At 52.3% G+C, this 24,901-nt stretch overlaps 1 protein-coding gene across 9 annotated transcripts; it reads left to right on the top strand.

The window, feature by feature from the left end:
• The first annotated feature begins 722 nt into the window (after positions 1 to 722).
• On the top strand, positions 723 to 23,629 carry CCDC61 (coiled-coil domain containing 61). 9 transcript variants are annotated; one of them, XR_010837692.1, is made up of 15 exons: positions 734 to 791; positions 8,149 to 8,307; positions 8,560 to 8,642; positions 12,185 to 12,342; positions 12,956 to 13,117; positions 16,111 to 16,321; positions 16,411 to 16,493; positions 17,178 to 17,350; positions 17,469 to 17,544; positions 17,860 to 18,002; positions 18,092 to 18,170; positions 18,348 to 18,402; positions 19,173 to 19,248; positions 19,363 to 19,634; positions 22,200 to 23,629. XR_010837692.1 is itself a non-coding variant. In XM_067018635.1 (14 exons), the coding sequence occupies exons 2-14, from the start codon at positions 8,160 to 8,162 to the stop codon at positions 19,458 to 19,460; spliced, it is 1,548 nt and encodes a 515-aa protein (XP_066874736.1). In that variant the 5' UTR covers positions 723 to 791; positions 8,149 to 8,159; the 3' UTR covers positions 19,461 to 19,679. The 9 variants fall into 9 exon arrangements, 5 of the variants coding, with proteins under 5 accessions (XP_066874736.1, XP_066874737.1, XP_066874733.1 ...); XR_010837691.1 differs by having other exon boundaries at positions 19,170 to 19,248; XR_010837690.1 differs by lacking the exon at positions 734 to 791 and adding an exon at positions 4,355 to 4,702 and having other exon boundaries at positions 22,200 to 22,476.
• The last annotated feature ends 1,272 nt before the right edge of the window (positions 23,630 to 24,901 follow it).

The following is a 24,901-nucleotide window of genomic DNA, read 5'->3' as shown; positions in this document are numbered from 1 at the left end:
TATTTCATATTCTAAGTAAATTTTCATGTTCATACCCAGTTTTGTGTTAGTGATTTTGTATTCCTTTTCTTAAAGAACGCTCCCCTCCCCTACTCCCCCATCAAATTCTGTAAGCTGTGTCGTCCTTATTGATGACTCATAAGCCAAAATAGGGGTAGTTTTCAAGCTGTGTGATCCCGGGCCAGTGGCTGTACCTATCTGAGCCTGTTTCCTTAGTGGCAAAATGGGGATCATAATAGCCCCTACATTGCATGGTAACTTTAAATAAGCCAAGGCCTGCAAACTGCTAAGTGCGGGCTTGGAACGCACTGAACGATGATAAATCTCATCCAGTCTTCAGGAACGTTTCCGCAGCTTCTGTACCCGCGGCCAAGACCTTCCTCTGCGCAGGCGCGTCGGACACTCTCCTCTAGCCTGCCCCTCCGCGTGGGCGTGGCCTGCTCTACCGCAGGGGGTTATGGGCGGAGTCAAAGAGCTACTTCCGGGATTTCCTCCCCTCTCAGAGGAACAACCTTCTTTGTATGACTGGCAGTAGTTACCGGCCAGTAGTGATTGGAGAGGAGACTGACGACCGACCCATTTCGGAACCTCTCTTCTGAGTTGGCCAATTGCAAGCGTTGGAGGGCGGGTTCTTCCCTGGGGCGGGCTATAGTGACGGGCGTCTGTTTTGACTAATGAGAATTTGGCTGCGAGTAAGCCAGTACCAATCAGAAGCGAGAAGGCCGGATCCTGGGGCGGGGCTAGAGCTTCGGCAGTTGAACAGCTCGCGAGGAGGGGTGTCCGTGGAGAAGGTGAGAGGCGGCGAGAGGAGTTGGTGCGCGGGCTCGGGTAGCGATCCTGGGGGGAGGGGATGCTCTGGGGGGAGAGTGGACTGGGCAGGCAGCAGAACTGGCAGTGTGAGAATCGGGAGGGGTTGCCCTTTAACAGGGGTAGAGTTGTGAGGCAGAGGTCAGTATGTGAGTCGGGGGGTGTTTTCTGTTTCGCAGGAGGCTCTTTAAAGGGGGAAGTGTGTAAAGTAGGAGACAGGAGATGGTAAAATATAGAAATGTCCTTGTAAGATAGCCTTGCGATTTAATGGGAGGTTTTAAGGCAGAGGGTTATTATAGAACATTGTGGAGTGGTGGAAGTCCCTGCCATCAGTTAAACCTTTGATTTGGGTGGAGGGCACGTGAAGAACAATATTGAGTGAGAACTCCAAGGATGAGGGTGTGCTTTGACGAGGTGTGAAAACTTATGATACACGTAGCGTTTACTGAGGGCTTACTATGTGCCAGGCACCTACCAAGTGTTTTATGTGAATTAACTCTTAAACTTAATCCTACCGGTGGCTAAGAGTGTGGGCTCTGGCGTTGGGTTGCCTGAGTGTGAATGCTGGCTTTGCCACTGGCCCTGCCACTGGGTGAGTTGTTTAACCCTCTGTGCCTCAGCTTCATCATCAGTAGATTGACCTCCTCTCTTCTCAGTCTGTACCATTCACCTTGTGGCCTCACCCAGTCTCTTGGCTTCATATGCTCTTTATGTAATGATATTTCCAAGTGTCTGTCTCCAGTCGGGATATCTACTCTGAACTCAAGACTCATAGGTCCAATGGCCGGCTTTTCTCTACTTGGAAGTCCAGCTGACATACAGACTTTAAAAACTTGTCCCAAACTAAACTTGGTGTTTTCCCCCTTCAACCTCCAAACCCATTTGATGGCAGTCCCATCCTTCCAGGTACTCAGGGCAGAAATCTTGGAGTTGTCGTTCACTCCTCCCTGTTCTTTCACCCACGTACTGTCTGTCAATCAGCAAATCTCACAGGCTACCTTCAAAACACATCCAGAATCCAACCGTGTCTCACCACTTCCCTTGCTACTGCTCTGGCCTAAGCCATCACCTGTCCTTACCTTATCTTTTGCAGTGGGCTCCTCACTGGGTCCCCTGCCTCTGCCCTTGACTCCACGGTCAAGTTAATAGAAAAGTCAGATCATGTTGCCCCCCTGTTCAAACCCTCCCATGGCTCCCATCTCACGCAGTAAAAGCCTTTGCCAAGCCTACAAGGCCCCACCTGATCCAGCTCCCCCTCCGCCCTGCTCTCAAATCCCACCAATCCCACTTGCTCACTCTGCTTCAGCCACCCTGGCCCCCTTGCTGTCCCTCAAACATAGCAAATACATCCCCACTTGGGGAATGTACTTGCTGTCCCCTCTGTCTGCATTGAGTTCCCCCACATGCCTTCGTGGCATCTCCTTCAAGTCTCGGTTCAAATGTCAACTCCACAGACAGGCCCTCGCTGACCACCCAAACTAAAATAGCTCCTGCCACCCTCTGGCCCTTCACCACCTGGCTTTACTTTTCTTCATAAGGTTTACCACTACCTGACATATGTTAGTGTTTGTTTATATCCACTGGGCTGCTTAGACACCCCTCACTAGAGTGTTGGCCCCAATTGGATCTAGAACTCAGCACCTAGAAATGCACATAGTGCTTAAAAGGTGTTAGTGGTACTGTTCCACCATTACCACCATTTCGTGGGGGGGGTGTCCCCGTGATATAGGGCAGGGTTGTTGAGCTGGGAGGGTGTTGGGGTCTAGATGGGATCATAAACTGGGCAGATTGTGGTGGCCAAGGGCAGAGAATCTCAGCTGTAGTTCGTGCTGGGGGGAACTTGTCATCAAGCTCCCGTGTTGGTGCTGAAGGTCTGCAGCCCTCACTTTGAAAAAAAGGTCAGTTCAGAGCTTGGGCTGGAACTCTCATCATTCAACCCCTCTTCTGTGGCTGGCCCAGTGCTAGGCCATGTTGGGGACTCTGCAGTGATCGAGGCAGCCCTTTACCCAGCCTGGGAGTCAGGGAGGGCTTCCTGCAGAAGGAGACATTGGAGCTGAGACCTGGAGGATGATAAGGAGTGAGCTGAGAGGAGAAGACCTTGCTTGTATCTCCAGTGCCTTGAACCCCGCCTCCTGGCATCGATCATTAATTCACAAGCAGCCCCCGATCTGTGCCAGGCCCAGGGTGCTGAAGATACAAGAATGATCAAAATGACTGTGCCCTCATGAGCTTCTGGTCTGGCAACTAGTCATCAGCTAGTTGCACAGATGGTAACAGCTGACCAAGTGCCAGGCACTGTTTGAAGCACCTTGTATGTATTGACTAAGTCAATCCCCACAATAATCCTATGTGAGGTGGGAACTCTTATTATCCCCGCTTTACTGATGGGGAAAGGCCCAGAGAGGGTAAATGCCTTGCCGGGGGTCACATTGTGGGTTAGGATCTGAACCCAGGAGTCCCCAGCCTGCAGCGTGTACCGTGCTCAAGGTGTGAGGCCACATTTGGATTTGTGCTGGAAGGGAAAGGAGCAGAGCGTTATGGCAGGAAAAGGAAGGTAGCCAGGCAGAGGCAGCCGAGCAAGGAGGAGGGGGATGAATGTACCAGTCCCTCACTGCAGGATGCCAGGCAGGATGCCTCATCCTCTGTAAAATGGGGGATGGTTACAATACCTGCCAGAGAGCAGGATTAAGGGTGAGTCGCTGCTTGGTAGGTGTGCATAGTCCTTATCTAAGGCAAAAAGCATTTGAGGGACAGTGGGGGAGGGCGTCTGATATCCCAGGGGGTGGTGATGGGCTGTGGTGGGCACTGTGGGTCTGGATTGTGGGGTGTCCTAAAGGGCTTTGGGGTCCATACATTCCAGGGGGATAATGTGGAAGGTTTTTTGTTTGTTTGTTTGTTTGTTTTTGCGGTATGAGGGCCTCTCACTGCTGTGGCCTCTCCCGTTGCCGGAGCACAGGCTCCGGACGCGCAGGCCCAGCGGCCATGGCTCACGGGCCCAGCCGCTCCGCGGCATGCGGGATCCTCCGGGACCGGGGCACGAACCCGCGTCCCCTGCATCGGCAGGCGGACTCCCAACCACCGCGCCACCAGGGAAGCCCATGTAGAAGGTTTTGATCTGGAGTGCAGGGCTAAGGGGAAGGGGGTTCCATCCAGCCCCAATTCACCCACTTGATGGGGGGCGGGGCAGTGAGCTGGGGGCTCGGAAGAGTCGCTGAGGTCAGGCCACGTGTATGAAGGTGAGGCGGGGGGTACGCTGTATTGGAGACTCCAGCTAGGTCATGGCTGGCGGGAATATTTGGTGTGGGGCGTGGTGGTGGCAGATGGTGGGAAAACAACCGTCGGGTAGGGGCTGCCAGGGGCGGTGATTTACCCATGTCTGGTGTGGGACATGGTCATGTGGACTTGTTTTGGGGGAGCCCAGCGTGGAGGACTGTCAACTCCGGTCCTGGGGTGAGGGCTGTGAAATCTGAAATATCCGGGGAGCATAATTTGGGAGGAGGAGCCAGGGGCGGTGATGTCACACTGGAAATGGAGAGGGGGTCACCTTAGTGAAAGATGAGAGGGCTGGGGGTTGGAAAACTGAGTGTGTGCACGCGCGTGTGCACTGAAGCCATGATGCCATAAGGCCGGAGAAATGGTGTCAGGTGTGTGGACCAGAGTGGGGCGCTGGGGAGTCCACCCGGAGTGCACTAGGTGGAAGTGCTGACGTCGCGGGTTGGTAGGGGCGGGGCCTCAAAGGCACAGCACCCCGGCTGGGTTGCGGAGGTCACTAAGCTGAGGCAAAGAGGAGCTGGGAGAGACGTGCGACTGGAACAAAACCAGCGACCAGGATGGGCCACTGGTCGGCGGTCATAGACCACTGGTCGGAGTCACAGAGCAAGGATGGAGGATGCAGGTAGAAGGACAGGGTCGGCAGTGGGGGCAGGGTGGGGCATGGAGGAGGGAGGGGGTGACTCGGTGCCTGGAGAATCCCAGAACTGGGGGGGTAGGCGGGCTCAAGGAGGGCTCTCCGAAGGGAAGAGAAGTGGAAAATGGGGGGGGGGGATGCGGGGAGTTTACATAGAATTTGAGAGGGAACAGAATCCAGATGAAATATCAGGGTTCCAGAATACAGGCTGAAAATGGGGTGTGTGTGGAGTAGAACCTTGGGCAAATTGCAGACAGAATCCAGGCGGAATAGTGTGTGTGTTGCGGGGGACGGGACAAAATTCAAGTAGAATATGGGGGAACCCCAGTAGAACACGGGGGACTGGGAGAAGGGGAGTGGCCAGAATCTCGAGGCCATCTAGGGTATGAGTGATGGGGAGCTGGGGTCAGGAGGGGAGAGTCGAGCTGGCTGGGGAGTGTGGGATTTATTCTGTCTAGAAGAGAGGATGGAGGGAGGGGAGCGGGCGCAGTTTGTGCAGGTGAGGAGGCAGGTAGGTGTAAGGGGAGAGTTGAATTCGGGCAGAGTATTCAGGGGCTTACTATCTGGAGACTGAGGTGTTGGCTGTGTCATCAGGGCAGTGGAATGCAGAAAGGCCCTGTTATCTAGTGAAGGGCTATGAATGGGAGGCTTATGTGGGGCAGTGGGGAAGGAGGAGGGCAGGGCCGGGTTGGCAGCGGGGATGAGGTGGGGCGGGTCCCCTTCTTCCTCTGCCTCCTCGGGAGAGTTGGGTACCAAGAGTGGGGTGGTGAATGGGGCGGTTAGGCTGCGTGGCTCGTCAAGTGTTCCGCTGCTGCCTTTGGCGCGGTGGTAGCCGGGACAGCGCAGCCGCTGATTGGCTTGCGGGGTCTGAGGGGCGGAGTGGGTGGGCGGGGTTTAGGACTCCCGGGAGGGCGAGGCCAGCGCTGCCTGGCACCCGCACTGGGGGCTAGGGGATGAGGGATATGTTGAAATGTGTAGCTGTTTGTTTGCCCGTAGATCAGGAATTATTAACCTCCCCCCCCCTTCTGAAACCCCAGAGAATGAAAGTACAGTTGTGAGAGTGTGAGTGGGAAAAGGTTCTCCAGATTTCATCAGTCCGTCCAAAGTACGAGAGACCCCCTCCCCCAGATAAAGTTAAGAGCTGGGGTCTAGAGGCAGAGACGTGCCTCTCAGGATGGCTGGGGCTCTGGCTATTGTCCTTGGGCATTTGAGAAAGGGGATCTGTGGATGAGCCTGGGGGTGTGGTATTCTGGGAGACCCTGAAATTCCTTGCCGAGGTTATGGATCTATTCATTTATCTGGGGAAGGTTCAGAGATCTCATTAGATTCTCAAAAGCTCAAGGACTCTTAAAAGATTAAAAATCACTGACCTAGAGGGATTTCCCTGGCAGTCCAGGGGTCAAGACTCGGTGCTTCTGCTGCAGGGGGTGCGGGTTCGATCCCTGGTCGGGGAACTAGGATCCTGCATGCTGTGCAATGGCACCGTCAAAAAAAAAAAATCACTGACCTAGAGATTCAGGGCTCAAAATATTAAATTTTCCAACATCAGACTTTAGGAAGGACGAAATTGGGGAAAGTGTGAGGACTAAAGGAGACAGTGGGGAGAGAAGGAGGTCAGGCACTGGAGGAGTCCCCATGATCTGGGTTGGGGGCATCCCTGGGTGGCTCTGTCTTTGCAGCACCTGTGGGACTCTGCACAGGGCTCTTTTTCTCACAGAGCCACAGTTTCCCCATCTGTACACTGGGAAGGGAATGGGCTGGCCTTGTCTGTCTAGTCCCTGTCAAGCTCAGAAACAACAACAAAGTAATAATAACAAGAATAGCGATGACTGGGAGTGGGGATGAAATAGGTGAAGGGGATTAAGAGGTACAAACCTCCAGCTATAAAATAAGCCACATAGTATGATCAATAATATTGGAATAACTTTGTATGGGGATAGATGGTTACTAGGTCTGTCGTGGTGATCATTTCATAATGTATGCAGATGCCAAGTCACTGTGTAGTACACCTGAAACTAACATAATGTTGTCCATCAACTATTTTTCAATAAAAAAAAAATGATCATGCCGATATGTATTGAGTGCTTGCTTGGGCCAGGCATGGCTCAATTTCACCAAGGATTTTAACATGATTAATTCATTTAATCCTTACACCAATCGAAGGAGATGAACGCTGTTATCCTTCTGTGGGCTTCCAGAGGCCTGCAGGAACATCATCTGGCCCGTTACCTCTCTAATCTCCTCACTTTCCCCCTCTCCTTCCCTCACGCTGACCTCCTTGGTGTTTTCAGAACAAACTAGGTACATCCTGCCTTGGAATCTTTGCCTGGCTGTTCCCTCTACCTGGATCCTAATCTCCAGATATTCACCTGTCTTCCCCCGCTCCCTCCTTCCAGGCCTCTGCTCAGCAGGGAGGGGGGTGGCCCTTCCCTGACCACCTTAGCTAAAAGAGCAACCCCTACTACCTAGTGTCCCCTTTCCCCATTTTTATGCCTCTAACTGTTGCCACCCTCTTGAGGGTAGGGACAGAATCTGTTTTCTCATCATATCCCCAGCACCCAGCATGGCACATGCTTTAAAGATAAGGAATCTGGCTCCAAGAGAGGTTAAGTTACTTGCCCATCTAAGTGCACATAGCTGAACTTGGACTCGAACCCAAGCAGCCTGGGGCTCCCATTCTGAACCACTCCCTAGAATTCATGCTGAGGGTGGAGGCCTACCCTCTCCTCCAGCTCCTCATAGAACTAACAGTGAGTAGTAGTCCTGTTGGCTGAGAGAAATTCTTTATGCTTACAGCGGACTAATGAAGAAGTTCAATTATTAATTCAATGTAAATGGTTTAAGTTTATCATGGATAATCTGTTATCCATGCACTGGCTGTTCTCTCGACTTGGACCACTTTCCTTAGGGATAGCCACTTGGCTTGTTCCCTGACCTTCTTCAGTCCGTTCTCTGCCCAAATGTCACCTCCCCAGGGAGGCCTGCCCTTGACCCTCTATTTAAAATCTCTGCCCAGCTTCATCTCAATACTCTGTCTCCCTTCACAGCTTGACTTTTCTCCACGAATGTTTAAATAAATGAATAAATAATAAATATATAATGAGTATAAGGATTAATAAATTAATAATCAATAATATTAATCTTGATCCTCTTATTGGTAATCATATATTCTATTAACCAGCTTGTATTGGGCATAGTAACGTGCAGGACACAGTTCCAAGTGCTTTTACGTGTATTGTCCAATTTAATTCTCATGACAGCTCTATGAGGTAGGTGCCATTACTGTACCCATTTTCCAGATGAGGAAATTGAGGCATAGAGAGGCCAAGTCTCTTTCCTAAGGTGGTACATGGTGGAACCAGGATTTCTGGCCTTCCAGCTCCTGAGTCTGGACTCTCAGCCCCTCTGGGTCTCTGTCTCATTCCCCTCTCCAGCGACACTGGCCATGGACCAGCCAGCTGGCCTGCAGGTGGACTACGTCTTCCGGGGTGTGGAGCATGCCGTGCGGGTGATGGTGTCTGGGCAGGTGCTAGAGCTGGAGGTGGAGGACCGGATGACGGCCGACCAGTGGCGGGCCAAGTTTGATGCCAGCTGTGAGTGTGCCAGCCTGGGTGGGCTCACTTGTCCTTCCCTGGGATCAGCTTCTCCCGGAAGATGAGGCCAGTCAGGATCCTGTCCACCTGCCTCTTCTACCTGACTAGAAGCTCTCTAAGCTGGGGAGGGGGTGTAGGGCTCATCCCTTGGGCCAGAGGCACTGGTGTTGGGGAAAGGTGGAAAGCTTGGGTGCATTGCCCTTGGGCTGGGCAAGTGGTAAGACCTCAGGAAGGACTTTTCTCCCTACCTAGTCATCGAAGATTTGACTCACAAGACAGGGAACTTCAAACGGTTCAACATCTTCTGTAACATGCTGGAGTCGGCCCTCACCCAGGTAGGGGCCAGGGTTGGGGGCTGGGGGAGCTGTCTGTTCCCTGGGTCTCTGGGAGGGTAGATGCCCACCTGATGTATGCAAGACCCTCTACCTTCTCTTCCATTGAAGGAACAGGGCTATCGTTTTCTTTTCTTCTTTCCCAAATGTAAATGCCTTATTCTGATTGTAATTCTAATGATAGTGATTATCGTGGAGAAAATTCAAGTCACAGAGAAATGTAAAGAAGAAAGTAAAAATCACTCCATTCCCAATACTCACTCCTAGTAATATTTGGTTAATATATATATATTTTTTTGCCGTACTGCGTGGCATGTGGGATCTTAGTTCCCCAACCAGGGATCAAACCCGCACCCCCTGCATTGGAAGGCGGAGTCTTAACCACTGGACCCCTGGGGAAGTCCCTTTTATTAATATTTTGATGGAAATCACTCCAGCCATTTCTCCATTTCTGTATTCACTTGTGAACGTGTGTGTATTTGCAGATCTATAATTTTATATAGTTGATATATTTCCCAAGGTATTCTGTAGGCTTTTAAAAGATTCAACAATAATTCATAAAAATTTCGTCATGTCAGTGGATATAGATAATCAGTCATTTCATTTACTGAGCATCTGTTGTGTGCCAGGCACTGGAATACAGCACTAAACAAAAGAGACAAAATTCCTGCCCTCACGAACCTGACAGTCTAGTGGGAGAGACAGACAATTGAAAAAAATATATAATGTCAAATAGTTAAAAATATTAATAGGAGAAAAAGAAGCAGGTTGGAGCTTAGAGTGACATAGATGCTACTTAGACATCATTTAAAAACTGAACTACATTATTTCTCTGATTCCAGGTAAAATATGCACTCATAAAATTGGGATGATATTAAAGTAATGTGTGACTTAGAAAGTAAGAGTCTAAATTCTGTTTCTATCCCCCACCTCAGACTGTTAACGTTTTGGTATCTATAGGCAGTATAGCATAATGGCCAAGATCATGGACTCTGAAATCAGTAATCACTACCACTTACTACTTGGGAGCCGTGGGCCAGTTACTCCATGTCTTAGTTTCCTTACCTGTAATGTGGGGATGATAGTAGTCCCCATTTCATAAGGTTATGAAGATTAAATGAATTACATGTAAAAAGCTTAGAATAGTGCCTGGCTCATAATAAGTGCTATACAGGTATTGTCTATTTTTATTATTATTACAACTTTTGAGTTTGTCATCCTTGTTCGTGGTTGCTTAGTATTCCAGTGTACCCATGCGTCGTGATTTATTTAACCCAGTGGGTTCTCAAGCTTTTTGGTCCCAGCGTGTATGGACCTAGAGAGTGTCATACAGAGTGAAGTAAGTCAGAAAGAGAAAAGCAAATATCGTATAATAAGGCATATATGTGGAATCTAGAAAAATGGTATAGATGTTCTTATTTGCAAAGCAGAAATAGAGACACAGACGTAGAGAACAAATGTATGGATACCAAGGGGGAAAGGGGTGGGGTAGGAGGAATTGGGAGACTGGGATTGACGCATACACATTATTGATAAAAATAGACAACTGATGGGGACATACTGTATAGCACAGGGACCTCTACCTAATGCACTGCGGTAACCTAAATGGGAGGGAAGTCCGAAAGGGGGGGCATACCGGTATGTGTATGGCTGATTCATTCTGTCGTGCAGCGGAGGCTAACACAACATTGGAAAGCAACCAAACTCCAATAAAAATTAATTTTAAAAAAACCAACTTTTTGGTCTCAGGACCCCTTTATACTCTTAAAAATTACTGAGGACACCAAAGAGCTTTTGTTCATGCAGATTTTATCTATCAATATTTGTTTGCCATATTGTAAATTAAAACTGAGAAAAATATAAAGATATTTACAAATTCATTTAAAAATAACAATAACAAACCTGTTACTGACCTAAATAACCTTTTTATGAAAAATATTTTTAAAACCAAAATTATTTAGTAAGAAATATAGTGTTTTTTTTTTAACATTTTTTTGCAAATCTCTTTAATGTCTGGCTTAATAGAAAACTGCTAGATTCTCGTGTGCTTCTGCAGTCTGTTGTGATATGTCCTGATTGACGTACATGCAGAAAAATCTGCCTCAGGAAGATATATAGCTGAACAAGGGAGTCCTTTAATAGCTTTTTCAGTTAATTGTGCATATCCTCTTTTGCCAGCACATTAAAACTGGACATGTGGTAGTTTCTTAAAGGTTTATCGCAGTGTGGAATCTGAGACCGTACCAGTGAACTTTTCCTATTCTGTGACATTAAAATCTATTAGTGTATCTTTACTTTGCAGGGATCTTTTACCCATTTTCTAACATCATGCATTGGGAAAATATTGATTCATGGAGTTGTGCAAATCTTCCAGATGTTGACACATTTCATTATACAATATCAGGAAGTCATATTTGTTAATATCCTCACTGATCTGTCCAGGAAAGCCTTTCAACACTGAGAAGCTATCAAGCACACAACGGCAGATACAAGTTTTCCAAAATTCTGATTTTCACTTTAAAGGTTGAATTTGATTGTTGGCAACAAATACTGTTAGCTGTATTTTTTTGAAGTGACAGGCTCGCTTTGTTCATTTTTGAGAAAATGCTTGCCAGACATAGAGGACTGAATAACTGTAGTTTTTGTCTGTCAGTACCTTTTCAAGTAAAAATAGTGTTCCATGAAAAAGTGGCCAATTTAGCTCAAAATTCAGTCACACAAGTGCTTTTCCTAGAAAATGTCATACCTTGATACGCAGCCGAATGTGTACTTTTCCATTTTGTCACACACAGTAGTAAAAATCTGTGCACTTAAGGGTCAAGAGTCAAAAAAGTTAATAATTTGGGGCTCCCTGGCGGTCCACTGGTTAAGACTCCGCGCTTCCACTGCAGGGGGTGCGGGTTTGATCCCTGGTCGGGGAACTAAGATCCTGCAAGCTGTGCAGTGTGGCCCCCCCCAAAATTAATAATTTTTACAGGTTTATCAAGGACATTCCTAGGTTTCGTTTTCTGTGTTTTTATCTAGTTATTTATTTATTTGTGTGTTTCTCCTTCCCTTGCCATCCTCCTGCGGGGACTGCGTGGCAGTGGAATTTACAACGGTTACTAGTGCATTTGATGCCCCTGGCTTGCTTTCTGCCAATGGGCACCAGCAGTTTTACCCACCATGACTTTTGCACCATCAGTGCAAATGTCAACACAGCAAAAAAGGCAGATGACATCTTAGTATTATTATGCAAGGTGTTTTGGCCCCATGGACTCCCCTGAAAGGGTCTTGCGGACCCCCAGGGGTCTGTGGACAATACTTGGAAGGCACAGCACTAAGCTGTCTCCTGTGGCTGAACATTTAGGTTCTTTTCAGTTTCTCCCTCTGATGATGTCCTGTGCAGCCCCTCATGGGGCGGGGCCATCTGGATCACCAGCCTCAGTGTGGAAAAGCCCGGCTAGCCCAAAGAATGAATGGGCCGAGGCCCAGATGTGTGGGTTTTGTGCTCTGGGTATGGCCACATTGGGTCTTTTGGCAGCTCCTCCCATTCTCTCCAACAGAGCAGTGAGTCGGTTACCCTTGACCTGCTGACCTACACAGATCTCCAGTCCCTGCGGAACCGAAAGATGGGGGGCTGCCCAGGCCCCTTGGCCTGGAGATCGGCCCAGCTCAACTCCAAGCGCTACCTGATCCTCATCTACTCTGTGGAGTTTGACAGGTGGGTACCAGTATACCCACCAGGCTGCTAGCTGGTGGTCAGGTGGGAGAGGACGTGGATAGAACTTAGGAACCCCTGGTACCCAGGGCTAGGTGGGGATGTTGCTTAAGCCTAGCCTTTGGAATCTTCAGTGTTGAGGGTTATATCATTTAGTATTGTGTTTGGCTACAAGTATCAGGATAACCATTATCAGTGCCTTGAACAATAGTTTATCACATAATGAGATGTCTAGGTAGATGGCCGCTACTCAACAGTTTTGTTAGGGACTCAGTCTCCTCCTGTTTTTGTTTTTGTTCTTCTTTTCCTCATCCTTAACGTGTTGGCTTTTTGACTGCATCCTTATCTCTTCATGGTCACAAAATGGCTGCTGGTTCTCCAGGTGTTGCATCTATATCAAAGCAGGAGGAAATGGAACAGGATTGTTCCATTTCCTGTTAACAGGAAATTAACAAATGCTTGTTAATTGTATCAGCTGTTTTTATCAGGAAACCAAAAGTGTTCCCAGAAGACTCCCAACCAATTTCCTGTAGTATTTGGCCAAAAATGGTCACATGTCCTTTTCTGAGTGGATTCTTGGCCTCTGAGATGCCACTGTTCTAATCCTCCTTCTCAGGATTCACTACCCGCTGCCCCTCCCGTACCAGGGCAAACCAGACCCTGTGGTCCTGCGGGGCATCATTCGCTCACTAAAGGAGGAGCTGAGCCGCCTTCGAGGGCTGGATGGCCAGGACACTCGGGACAGCCGGGAAACTGAGATCTGGCATCTGCGGGAGCAGTAAGTCTGGGGATGGGGGTGGGCAGTTGGGGCTGGGGAGGACACATCCCATCATGCACTGTGGGATCCAATGCTTAGCACTGTTGGAAGGACAGCCATCCCTCATTTCCCAAATACTTATTCTGAGCCCCTCCTCTGTGCCCACCATGTGTTAATGGTGCTGGGGACACAGCAATGACCGAGATAATTCTGGCCCTGTCCTCTCCTGGGGCTCCCAGTCCAGTGCGGGAGACAGATCTGTCTGCAGACAATGAAGATTCACCATGGATAGGGCTGAGGGAGTCCAGAGGGAGACCTGACCCTTCCTGGGAAGGGAAGGGTGTTCCAGGCAAAGGGAACAGCATGTTCAAAGACAGCGTGCGAGGCAGGGCTCTATTCAGTTGAATCCACCTTCACCAAGCGCCTCTCTTGTGCTGGCCCCTTCCCTGCCCATGGTGTAGTGCCAGCGCAGGGGGCAGAGAGACATTGATCACATACCCACCGAGTATATTGCAAATGGAGATGGGGTTAGGCGGGAAAGGGAGCCTGTGTTATGGGAGGCTGTGACAGGAACCTGATGGGCATGTTTACCGAGTGCCTGCTGTGTGCTGAGGGCTGTGGAGGGGCTGACTGGGACTTGGTCTCCATCTGGTGGGGGCCCCACTCATTGGGGAGGGCTAATACCATTTTTAGTAGTAGTAATAATAATAATTCCAGTAGCTATTGTTTATTGAGCATTTAATTGTGTGCCAGGGACTCTGTTCAGTGCTGTATGATTTAATTGATTTAATCCTCCCAAAGTAGGCACTACTATCGTCCCCATTTTTTTTTTTTTTTTTTTTTTTTGTGGTATGCGGGCCTCTCACTGTTGTGGCCTCTCCCGTTGCGGGGCACAGGCTCCGGATGCGCAAGCTCAGCGGCCATGGCTCACGGGCCCAGCCGCTCCGCGGCATGTGGGATCTTCCCGGACCGGGGCACGAACCCGTATCCCCTGCATCGGCAGGCGGACTCCCAACCACTGCGCCACCAGGGAAGCCCTATCGTCCCCATTTTATAGAGGAGGAAACTGAGGCCCAGAGAGGTTAGAGAATTTGCCCCAGGTTACACAGTGAAGTAATATGGCCTGGCTAGACCTTGAATCCAGGCAATCAGCCCAAGCCACCTTTGGTTCCTCAGCCACTGTGCATTGCTGGCAGCTGCTAGCCCAGGACTGAGCGCTCAGTGCTGCCTGGGAGCACCAGACCTCTCCCCTCCCAGAAGTGCAAGCCCATAGGGTCTTGGAGAACCTTGTGAGTCTTCCAGGTGCGTGTGCCGGTGTTTCCCAGGATGGCCACAAGGTGGCATCATCTGCCCTGAGATCCACAACTGGACAGTTGGTTCTTACCTTTCTCTTCCCGGCTTGGAGTTAGGGAGTTTCGGAAGACTCCAAGATTCATTCATTCAGTCATCCAACATTTACTGAGTTCCTACGGTGTGCCAGGCACACTGCCTGGCCCTACAGATGTTTACTGAGCCATCACTCAGTGCCAGACACAGTCTAAGCGCTCTTTATAGATTCCTACAACCTTATCAGTAGGTGTTATTATTATCATCCCACTTCACAGAGATGTGAAGTGAAACTGCCCCAGGTCACACAGCTTGTAAGAAGTGGAATAGAGTTGGATGCCATCAGCCAGGCCACAGAGCCCGCGTTCCTACACAGTGACCAGACAGCTGGAGTGAGTAGGCAGACAGAAAACAGATAATCAACACTGATCAACGTCAGCTCCACCATGATTGGTGCTGGGAAGGAAACGTACAGAGAGCCAGGAGAGGAGAGAATAGAGGAACATGACAGCCTGGCTGGGAGGGCAGGCAGGCTTCCCCAGGGGGGGATGTGATGTTTGGAGGATGAGTGGAGTGGTTCCTGCCAGGAGAAGGAGAGAGGGTTCAGGAGGAGGGAATTGCGCTTGCAAAGAGCAATGGGAGAGGGAGGTGGGAGGAGAGGAGGGGAGGGGGGAAGTCAGCTGGAAGGGACCGAATGGGGAAGCTCCTTGGAGAGTGCGGGGGAGCCACCGATTTTAAAAAATGTTTTATTGGGAAAAATTCCAAGCACGCACAGTAGACAGTAGTATAATGCACGTGTACTTGTGCCCCAGCTTCAACGGTTATCTACATTTTGCCCATTTTGTTTGATCTATGCCCTTTCCTCTCTCCTGAGGAGCAAATCCCAGACACTGAATCTCCTCTGTAAACACTTCAATATGTATCTTTAACATATAAGGACATTTTTGAAAAAAAAAAACCACATAAGCACTGTTATCACATCCAACAAAATTAACAAAAATTCCTTAATGTCATCTGATACCCAGGGTGTATGTGCTGACACTTCTCTGATTATCTCACAAATGTCTTTTTGTAATTGGCTTGTGTGAATAAGTATCCAGATATCTCTTTTAATTTATTACAGTCCCCCTTCCCCCCCTTTCTCATGCTACTTCTTTGTGGAAGAAGCCTGGTTATTTGTACAGTTTCCCATAGTCTGGATTTTGTTGATTTTTTTTTTTTTTTTGGCCACCCAGCTTGCGGGGTCTTAGTTTCCAGACCAGGGATAGAACCCGTGTCCCCTGCAGTGGAAGCGTGGAGTCTTAACCACTGGACCGCCAGGGAAGTCCCTGGATTTTGTTGATTTTATCTCCATGGTTCACGTAGTCCCCTGTTCTGTTTATTTCCCGCGAAGTGGTTGTTAAACCTATAGGCTAATCAGATTCAGGTTTCTGGGACAGTGCCTTCCTCGGTGGGGCTGTGTATTTACTATTGTCAGGTGGTGTTGGGACTGATGGGTTTGGATGTTGAGAGCTGGATCCCTGTCTTATAAAGTTCCTATCAGCTCAGCATCTCTTGATGGCTTTCATTTGCATTTCTCTAATTACCGATCAAGAAATGGTGCGTGCCCACCCCAGTGGAGGAGTGAGGATTATGGGACCATGCCCCTCACCCCGCCCCAGCATTCGCTTTCTACCTCCTCCCCCCAGGGTGTCGCGCTTGGAGGCTGAGAAGCGCGAGCTGGAGGTCCAGCTGGGCAGATCGTGCGAAGAGGCGCTGGCCGGGCGGGCGGCGCGCCAGGAGGTCGAGGCGCTGCGCGGGCTCGTGCGCGGCCTGGAGCTGGAGCTGCGGCAGGAGCGCGGCCTCGGGCACCGCGGGTCCGGTCGCCGAAGCCAGGATTGCCGCCGCCTGGCCAAGGAGGTGAGGGGGCGGGGCGGCCGGCTGGGCGCCGGCGGGTCCCGGACTTTGGCTTCAGTCTGGACCTCTACGCCCCTCTTCCCTCCCGGCAGCTAGAGGAGGTGAAGGCGTCGGAGCGGAGCCTGCGTGCCCGGCTGAAGACGCTGAACACCGAGCTGGCAATGTACAAGAGGGGGTGAGGGGCGCGGCCCGGGGTGGGTGGGGCCTTGGAGCTGTGGACCCCGCCTGCAGGTGGGCTCCGGGCGTGGTTGGGCGGGGCCTGAGTGACGGGGCGGGGCCCAGGTAGGGTGGAGAGGGCGGGTAGAGCCTGAGAGTGGGCGGGAACGGAGGGATGGGTGGGGCCTAATGGACTGCATGGGGCATAGGGAAGGACACACAGTAGTTGAAAACGATGGGCGGGGTCTGTAGAGAGATGGGCAGGCCTGAGGCGGCATTCAGGAGGCTGAACCTGGAGATAGGGACCGAAAAGGGGCGGGGTCTGAGGTCTAGTTGAGCGAGAGGGCGTGGCTAAGCAGGTGGGTATCCGAGTGATGTTCGCTGGCATGTATTGGGGTGGGTGTTGAAAAATTGGGAAGGGTTTCCAGGGAGCTGTGGGAGACCTCTGGGAGAAGGGCCTGGTGAAAGGATGTGTTAGGATGTAGGGAAGTGGCAGATAGGTTTTGGGGGGCCGTGGTTTGTGGGGCTCCGATAGGGGTGGACCCTGGGAGAAGGTATCTGTGAGGATCGTGTAAGTACGTGAATGTTGAGGAGTTGATGGGGGATGGGCCTGAAGTTTCGGAGATGGTGCAGTCCGGGAAGAGGCTTGGGATAGGAGTTGTCGTCGCCGGTGAGAAACTGACAGTGGGCTCTGTGCTCCCAGGAGACGGACTACACCGGTGGTGCCGCCCTCGGCCCGGGAAGATCGGATTTCGACGTCTCGGGAGCGCTCCACGTCGCGTGGCCGTGGCGCTGCCCGCTCCTCATCCCGGGAGAGCGACCGCGGGAGCCGGGGTCAAGGCCGCCCTGCCCGCCGCCCCTCGCCCTCACCCACAGGTCTGTGACGACCCTGCCCTGCCCGTGGGAGGAGGTGGATGGGACTAGAACTGTGGAGGCGTGATCCTATGACTCCAGCCTCCTCTTCTCTCCACACGCCACCCCCACCCGGTCCTAGGTGGTCGCGCGCCCCGTTTCGACCCGACAGCCTTTGTGAAAGCCAAGGAGAAGAAGCAGAGAGCGATCAAGATGAAGTTAGCGCCCATTTTCTCCTCACCTGCCCATATCCCTGCCCCTTTACCTGCCCCTCTGACCATCCATCCCCAACTCCCATCTCCATCACCTGTCATCTGCTTCATCTCTCCCCTTCCCCCTACCTGCTCCTGCTCCCCGCTCCTGATCGCCAGCCTCCCCCATCCCCCCGCCCTGCTTATCTGTCTCTCCCACCCCCACCTGGTCTGTGTCTCCGCAAGATTTTTCCCTATTTAGGTGTGACCCACGGGGCGCAGCGACGCCCTTTCCCGAATTAGTTGGGCGCACAGCTGGGCGTCTCCTTTCTCGTTCTCCAGGCAGCAGCAGCAGCGAAACCGATTGGGCAGCGGAGGAAGCGGGGACGGTCCATCCATCTCCTGGTCTCGGCAGACGCGACCCCCCGCAGCCGTGACCGGTCGAGGAGAGGCGGCTAACCGCTCCCGAAACCGCAGCTCCTCGGGTAACGGGGCTGGAGCGCGCGGGGCTGGCAGACGGGCGGGGCGGGGCTGTGGCCAGTGCAAGAGGCTCACACTCTCCTTCTCCCTCTAGTGGACAGTTTCCGCAGCCGCTACTCGTCCGCCAGCTCCTGCAGCGAGTTCGAGGATTTCTCTGAATCCCTCCCTAGAGGGTAAAACTTGGGCTGGGGGAAAGGACCGCCTCCAAACGGATGTCTGGGGAGACTGGAAACAGTCTTTTGCGGGGAACTTGGGTGATGGAGGGCTGGAGCCTTGAAACCAAGGAAGAGGGCGAGGTGGGAGGTGCCACAGGCCCCTCCCATTGGTCCTTGATTACTCCGTCCTCTCAGCGTTCGTCGCCGGGGGAAGCCGCCCAGCCCCACCACCTGGAGTGGGTCCAATACGGTGAGTGTCTTTCCTCAGGCTTTGGAGGAGGCAGGGGCAGCGTTAAACCACCGGAAGCTCGCTGGCTCTTTCTCCCGTGATTCCATTCTAGGGGATTAGGTTGTAAAGGCGGCTCCGCAGTGCCTCTGGAGGCAGTGTTTTGAGACCTTTGGGTTGGAGAGGAGGATGGGGCAGAGGTGGGGGCAGGAGACTGCTTAGGAGCACCGGCTCTGGCCTCAAATTGCCGGGTCTTGAAACCTGCCTCCCCTTCCTAGAACCTGTGTGACTCAGGGTAGCTACTTAGCGTCTGTAGATCAGTTTCTTTATCAGTTAAGTGGGGATGGTAATAGCATTCACGTCTGAGGGTTCTGGTGAAGCTACAAGGAGCTTATTTTGCATATAAGTGCTCAGGTGTCAACCCTTAATTTTTTTTTAAGATGTTGAGGGTAGGAGATTATTTATTTATTTATTTTTGCTGTTGGGTCTTCGTTTCTGTGCGAGGGCTTTCTCTAGTTGTGGCAAGCGGGGGCCACTCTTGTGGAGCACAGGCTTCAGACGCGCAGGCTCACTAGTTGTGGCGCACGGGCTTAGTTGCTCCGCGGCACGTGGGATCCTCCCAGACCAGGGCTCGAACCCGTGTCCCCTGCATAAGCAGGCAGATTCTCAACCACTGCGCCACCAGGGAAGCCCAACCCTTAATTTTTATGAGGTCCTTTGGTTCAGAATTGCCGGTGGGATTTGGGGGGCAGGCATAGAGGGTGCCTGACCCCCTTTCCTGCCACCCCCAGCAGCAGAAGCCTAGCCCCCTGGAACGCGGCCGCCATCAGAGACGCCTGGCCGATTCGGGGGGCCGGGTCCCCATCAAAGGTGAGCCTGGGACTCCACATCTCCCCCTCACCTGCCCCAGAGCCTGCTGGGATGCTACCGAGGGCAGGATATTGGGCCCCTCACGGACCCCCACAGCCACACCTGCTCTCACAGAGTACAGCTCAGACCACCAGGCAGCTGACATGGCCGAAATCGACACCCGCCTGAAGGCCTTGCAGGAATACATGAACAGACTGGACATGCGCTCGTGACCTCGGAGAGAGACTACTGCCCCTCTAATGGATTCGGATGGATTCGGCGTGAGGGGTGGGGCCGGTGTGTCCTGGCTCCGCCCAGGCCCCGCTCCTTCTGGTGCTCTTGGGGTCTCAGGTGTGTGAGGCCCCAACCCCTACGTCTCCCGCAGGCACTACATTCTGGGAGGGAGGGTAAGTGTGTTTTGTAAATAAACATATGTGCCCTTGGGACCCCTCAGCTTATGACCGAAGGGTTGGGGTGGAGTGAGGAGGAATGAAGATTGGGTGGGGAGGGGGTATAACTGGGACCTGGGTATATTTCTGGCCATGCCTATGACTGGGCGGCAGACTGGAGTACAGGCTCAGAAAAAACTCCCTCACTCTCTAAAGCAATGAGGGCGTGGGACCTGAGGGGTGGGGGTGAGCAGCTTGTCCCCAGAGGAGTTCAAGCAGAGATGCTGTCCAGGATGTCTTTGGCGGTGCGGTAGAGAGGGGGTGTCTTGCCGCATGGCTCACTGCCCGGGAGGTGAGGACCCCTGAGCTTCTGGTGGTGACATCTCAGCTGACTTGGTGCTATTCCTGTGCTCTGACCTGAGGCCTCTGGGTTCTGAGCTGTGACGTGGCTTCCAAGCTGGGATCTCTGGGGTCTTGGTTCAGGGTCGGGGCCTCTGGGTTCTGAGCAAGATCAGAGTTCTGGGAGGTTGGTGGGGGGAAGGCTGGGATCTTATGGGGGAGAGAGAGGGTGGGGAGGGGGATGGCGGGACCTGGAAATACAGTTTGAGGTTCGCCTTTATTGGGGGAGGGGGAGGCAGTGGGGTTTCTGATGGGGTGGCGGGGGCGGTGTGAGAAGACGGACAGGGCCTCACACGCGGTGGTAGTGTGACCATTGCTGGATGATTTCGTAGAGCTGGTCACCCGGAGAGAGCGTCTGCTACACATCTCGGTGTCCTTTGACCTCGTAGCTAGTAGCTAGGAGTCAGGAATCCCTGAGCCACGCCGCAAGCCAGCAGACTCTGGGCTGCCCTGATGGCGCGGGGCGGGGGCACCTGATCTGTGGGAGGTAGAGGCAGGAGTTAGGCTGGGGCTTTCTCGAAGGGCAGAGAGAGTGTGGGTAGTGCTTCTGATTTTGTACTCTGAGCTGGCCCGCTAGGGCCCAGAGCCCAGCCTGTCGGCACCAAGCACTGACTTAACCTCTCTGTGCCTCAGTTTCCTCATCTGTGAAAGGGGAGAACGACAGCACCTGCCCACAGGTCTGTGGGATGAGAGTTATTTTATGTACAGAGTAAGCCCTCAGCAAGTGTCAGCTGTCAAGATTACTGCTTATTTGCCCTCATCTGCCCGCAGACCTCCCCAGCCAAGCCACAGCAATAGCTGCCATTTATCGTGTACTTCATAGGGGCCATGGGACTGGTCTCAGAACTTTTAGAGAGATGAACTAATCTTCACCAAAACCATGTGGTTGAAAATGGTCTTTATCCAAAAGAGGAAACAAGGCTCAGAGAAGCAGAGTCACTTGCCCGAGGTCACAGAGCTTCTAGGTGGCAGAGCCTCCCAGCAACTACTCACCAGGCGGTGCCATCCCCCAGGCTCCATGTCACCCCCCTAGCTGATGGCTGGACAGTCACTTACCCATGTAGTTACCCATGAAGGAGAGATATGGGGTTCCAGGTGGGACCTGAGTGGGCGCCCAAGGTGTTCCAGACCCGGCCCTCATACTGGAGCCTGTCTTCTCCCATCAGGAAGCTGTGGGGGTGGGAGGGTGGTCTGGATGAGTGATGGAGGGCTTCCCGGGGTGGGGGGAGGACTCCCTCCCTGTCCTCTGCTCGCCCCGCCCCTGTCCCTGTCACTCACACCCAATTTCCCCAACACCCTCCTCCTATCCCGTAATCTTCCACGGTAAGAACAATGACCATGGCCATTGCCATTTGTCAAGCACAGCTCCACATGCACCTTTTTGCAGCCTCAACCCCGTGAGGAGTCAGGATTTTCACCCAGGTCTCCGAGACTCCCACCCACGTGGTCTGGCTCTCTCCTGCCTCCCTGGAGGATTGGCTGAGCTCTTGATTGGCTGAACTCTCACACGCGGTCCTCGGAGGCAGGCACCGTCGTCATCCCCACTTTAAGCCGAGGAAGCAGACTTAGATTATTTACCCAAGGTCACGTCCTGGACACTAATGCTTCTCAGAGCTCTCCACTGAGCAGCTCTTCTGCCCTTTCCCCAGCCGGCTTCCTGCTTCCTCTTCCCTGCTGGGGTACCCTTGAGTGGCAGGATCAGGGACTCGAGGGTTGGCGCTGCAACCAGACACAAAGCCTGGAGTCCCAGCATCTGCCTCTTTGAGGTTTCCAATCCTGGCAGCAGATCTGTCAGGTTCACTCCTTCAACACATCCTGCTGGAGTGAGTTTGAGTTTGCACACTGGAATTAACCAGGAGATGGGCGTTTTGGAGACGCAATTATCTGTCACCTCAGTCCTCTGGCTCACAAGGTCCCCAAGGAGGCACAGAACGTGGGAACTCTAATACTGGGTCCTGAATCTGCCACTTGGGAAGCCAGACTCTCCGAATCTGGATGGAAGAGACTAGAAGTACCACAGTGATATTGACCCCCAGGACTGGCCGGTTATGGCCCTGCCACAGCCCCGGCATCTGGCACAAGCAGTTGGTACTCTCTGTATATTCGCTAAATGGATGCATCTAATTTAAACTTCAAACCCCACCACCTGGGGGGTAGTCAGGAGCCCCATTTTTTTTTTTACAGGTGAAGAAACGGAGGCTCCGAACAAGATGTGAGAAGGAATGGGGATTCAAAACACACGCTCCCCTCCCGACCCCGCATCACCCTCTGCTCTCTGGTGTCCTTTCTCCTGCAGCCGCTGAGTAGCTCCAGATTGCAACATTTTAGTAGGTTAGATGACCACTCGAGTTGGTCATAAGCTATATTATTTTTTAATTGAAAATATATAGATTAGGGAATGGATTTCAGCAATTAAACATTGTGTCCTGAAACTTGCCCTCAGGCATGTTGGGAGCCACATAATAATGTAATATTTATTTTTTCCCAGAGAGCTGCAGCCTGTTGGTTAACAAAGTCTCGAACGGAGGAGGCTCAAGGCAAGGGTGGATTCTTCCTTTGATGCGCGCTGCAGACTTAGCTGCCCCGTCATGTTTTACAGGTTGGGGCACATTGCTCATGACCTTGATTCCCTTCACTTCCTGTGATGGCTCCAGGCAGGACAGGACCCAGGCGTGGTTGCCTCTGCTTAAATCTGGAGTGCGACAGATGCCTGGACAGCAACCAGGGTGTGAGGGAGAAAGGATGTTCTCTAGGGCAGCGTTAGTGTTCCGTCTCTGAAGAGGGACGAGCCCAGACTGCACTCCAGGGCCTGGAGCCTTGTGTCTCAGGGGAGCTGAGTCACTAAAGGGCCGGAGAGTGAAAGGAGATCAGGACAGGGTAGGGGGGTGGCCCTGGGTGCTGACGGGAGAGCAGTGCCATTTCTGAGATCTGTGGATACCAAGAGCCGCTAACTCAACAGCGTTGAGACTTTGGGATGAGATAGTCCTGGGTTCACATCCTGCCTTGGCCCCTTTCTCAAGGTATCAAAAAAGCCTTTGCACAAAGTCCTGTCCAATCCTACCACCAGCCCCCTCAGAGACTCCCATCCTACTGTGTCCACCATGGGACCTCACTGTCTGGGGACAGCTCTGTCTTCTGCAAGAGAGCCCAGATCTGGGAGGGACCTGGCCTGTGTTGGCTGAGCCACCATTTGGCGTCGGGACCTGCCTCTACTTACGGCTAGAGAAAGTTCTACTTCTCTTGGCAGTAAGTGTAAGATCCTGACTTCAAACAGCCATTTGCTTTAGTCTCTCATTCTGTTCCCTGAATCCAAAGAAGACACTGACCCGAGGTCTTACTGCTGGTCAGTGACTCAGGCTGGACTGGAGCCCAGGCCTCCTGAACCCCAGTCCGGGGGCCTCCGGACATCCCTGGCCCAGCCCGTCTAGGAAGGACAGCCTCTGCTCATAGACAACCCTGGCGCAGACCCAGGGCAACGTTCCCATGTGTCCCTTCTTGGGACTGGCCGAGCTGGGCTCCTGGATGTGAAACCCAGGGCGATGCTGTCAGTTTCCGCTCTCACTGGATTCCCCACGGGCTTCCTTGTTGCCCAGGAATAAACAGACCTGCTCTTCCTCCTGGCAGTATCCGGGTGTTACTTCCATCTGGCCTTAGGGAGCCCCTCCCAGGAAACAAGCAGGAATGGGGTGGACTTTCAGGTGCATGGCGAGAAGGTCAGCTATGCAGGACAAGGGGCTGGGGCTGCCCGGAGCCAGGAGGGTCCTCCTCTGCCGGCCGATGTGGGGGGCCGCGTCAAACCTTTGCCCCAATCATATCCCTGGGATTACAGAAACAGACCCCTGCCCCCTACAAGGTGACTTCAAGTGATGAAACAATGGATGCGCTGGCTGGGTCCTCCACATGATATAGTGGATTAAGAGCCTACGTGTCATAGGGGTGGCTGGAGGAACAGGCTCTAGGCTGTGTCTCCACGAATGATACCCAGGACAGCACTCTTGAGCTCTGATCCAGGATCTGGAAGCCCTTGTTTCTGCTCAAGGGCTTTTCAGCACCTCAAAGCTATTGTCTAAACTCACGGTTGCTGCTGGGGAAACACCCGGTGGCTCCGTGGCTGTGGTGCCCAGAGCTGCAAATACATCCGGAATCCCAGCTGCGAGGCCATGCAGGAAAGGCAGTCGGAATCTTCCCAGCCTCTGCAGACAAGGAGGCACACGGTGGAGGGCAGTGCGGCCAAGTGTCCTGCCCATTCCTCATGGTTCCCCCTTGCCCCCGACTTATTATAACCGCTTATTACAACCCCAAATGTCTCCCATGGCTCAGCTGCCAAGTCCTCATCTGTATGCCCCACCACTCTCTTCCCTCTTCCTGTACCTCAGCATGTGTCTGTGCCCCCCGCATCCACAAGCTCCAGGGTTCGTGCATGACGGTTTCTGTCTGACCCTCTCCCCGCTCTCTTCATGTGCGTTCTATTCACTGCCCCCGCACCACCCCTGCAGCAGCTTTCAGTTTAAATGTTGCCCTCCTGAAATGTCCCTGAACTCTGAGAATGTGGTCTGTAACCTCATTACATCCTGATAGCACCTCGGATGTCTTCTCTTGAGCGCTTGTCACGGCTTTTTTTTGGTGCGTGGCTTTGTGGTCAAGGAAGACACTTGAGAATTAGAGCCAGTGTGCTTCAGATCCTCAGTGAGAAGGGAATGAATTGTTTCTGGGACCAAACAGATCAAGCGTTTCAGATTTAGGTGAACCGCACCGACCTCCGCTCTGCACGAGTAGCTGGGAATCAAAATCACACTCTAAAGTGAAGATACTCAGAGAAAGTATCATTCCAGAAACAGATCGAATTGGTCAGCACTAGAGGTGTGGACAGTTCCTTCTGTTCTTTG

This window comes from Kogia breviceps, chromosome 18, assembly GCF_026419965.1.
Source record: "Kogia breviceps isolate mKogBre1 chromosome 18, mKogBre1 haplotype 1, whole genome shotgun sequence".
NCBI classification, from domain to species: domain Eukaryota; kingdom Metazoa; phylum Chordata; class Mammalia; order Artiodactyla; family Physeteridae; genus Kogia; species Kogia breviceps.
Note: the sequence above shows the minus strand (reverse complement) of the source record. Positions and strands in the feature narration are given on the sequence as shown.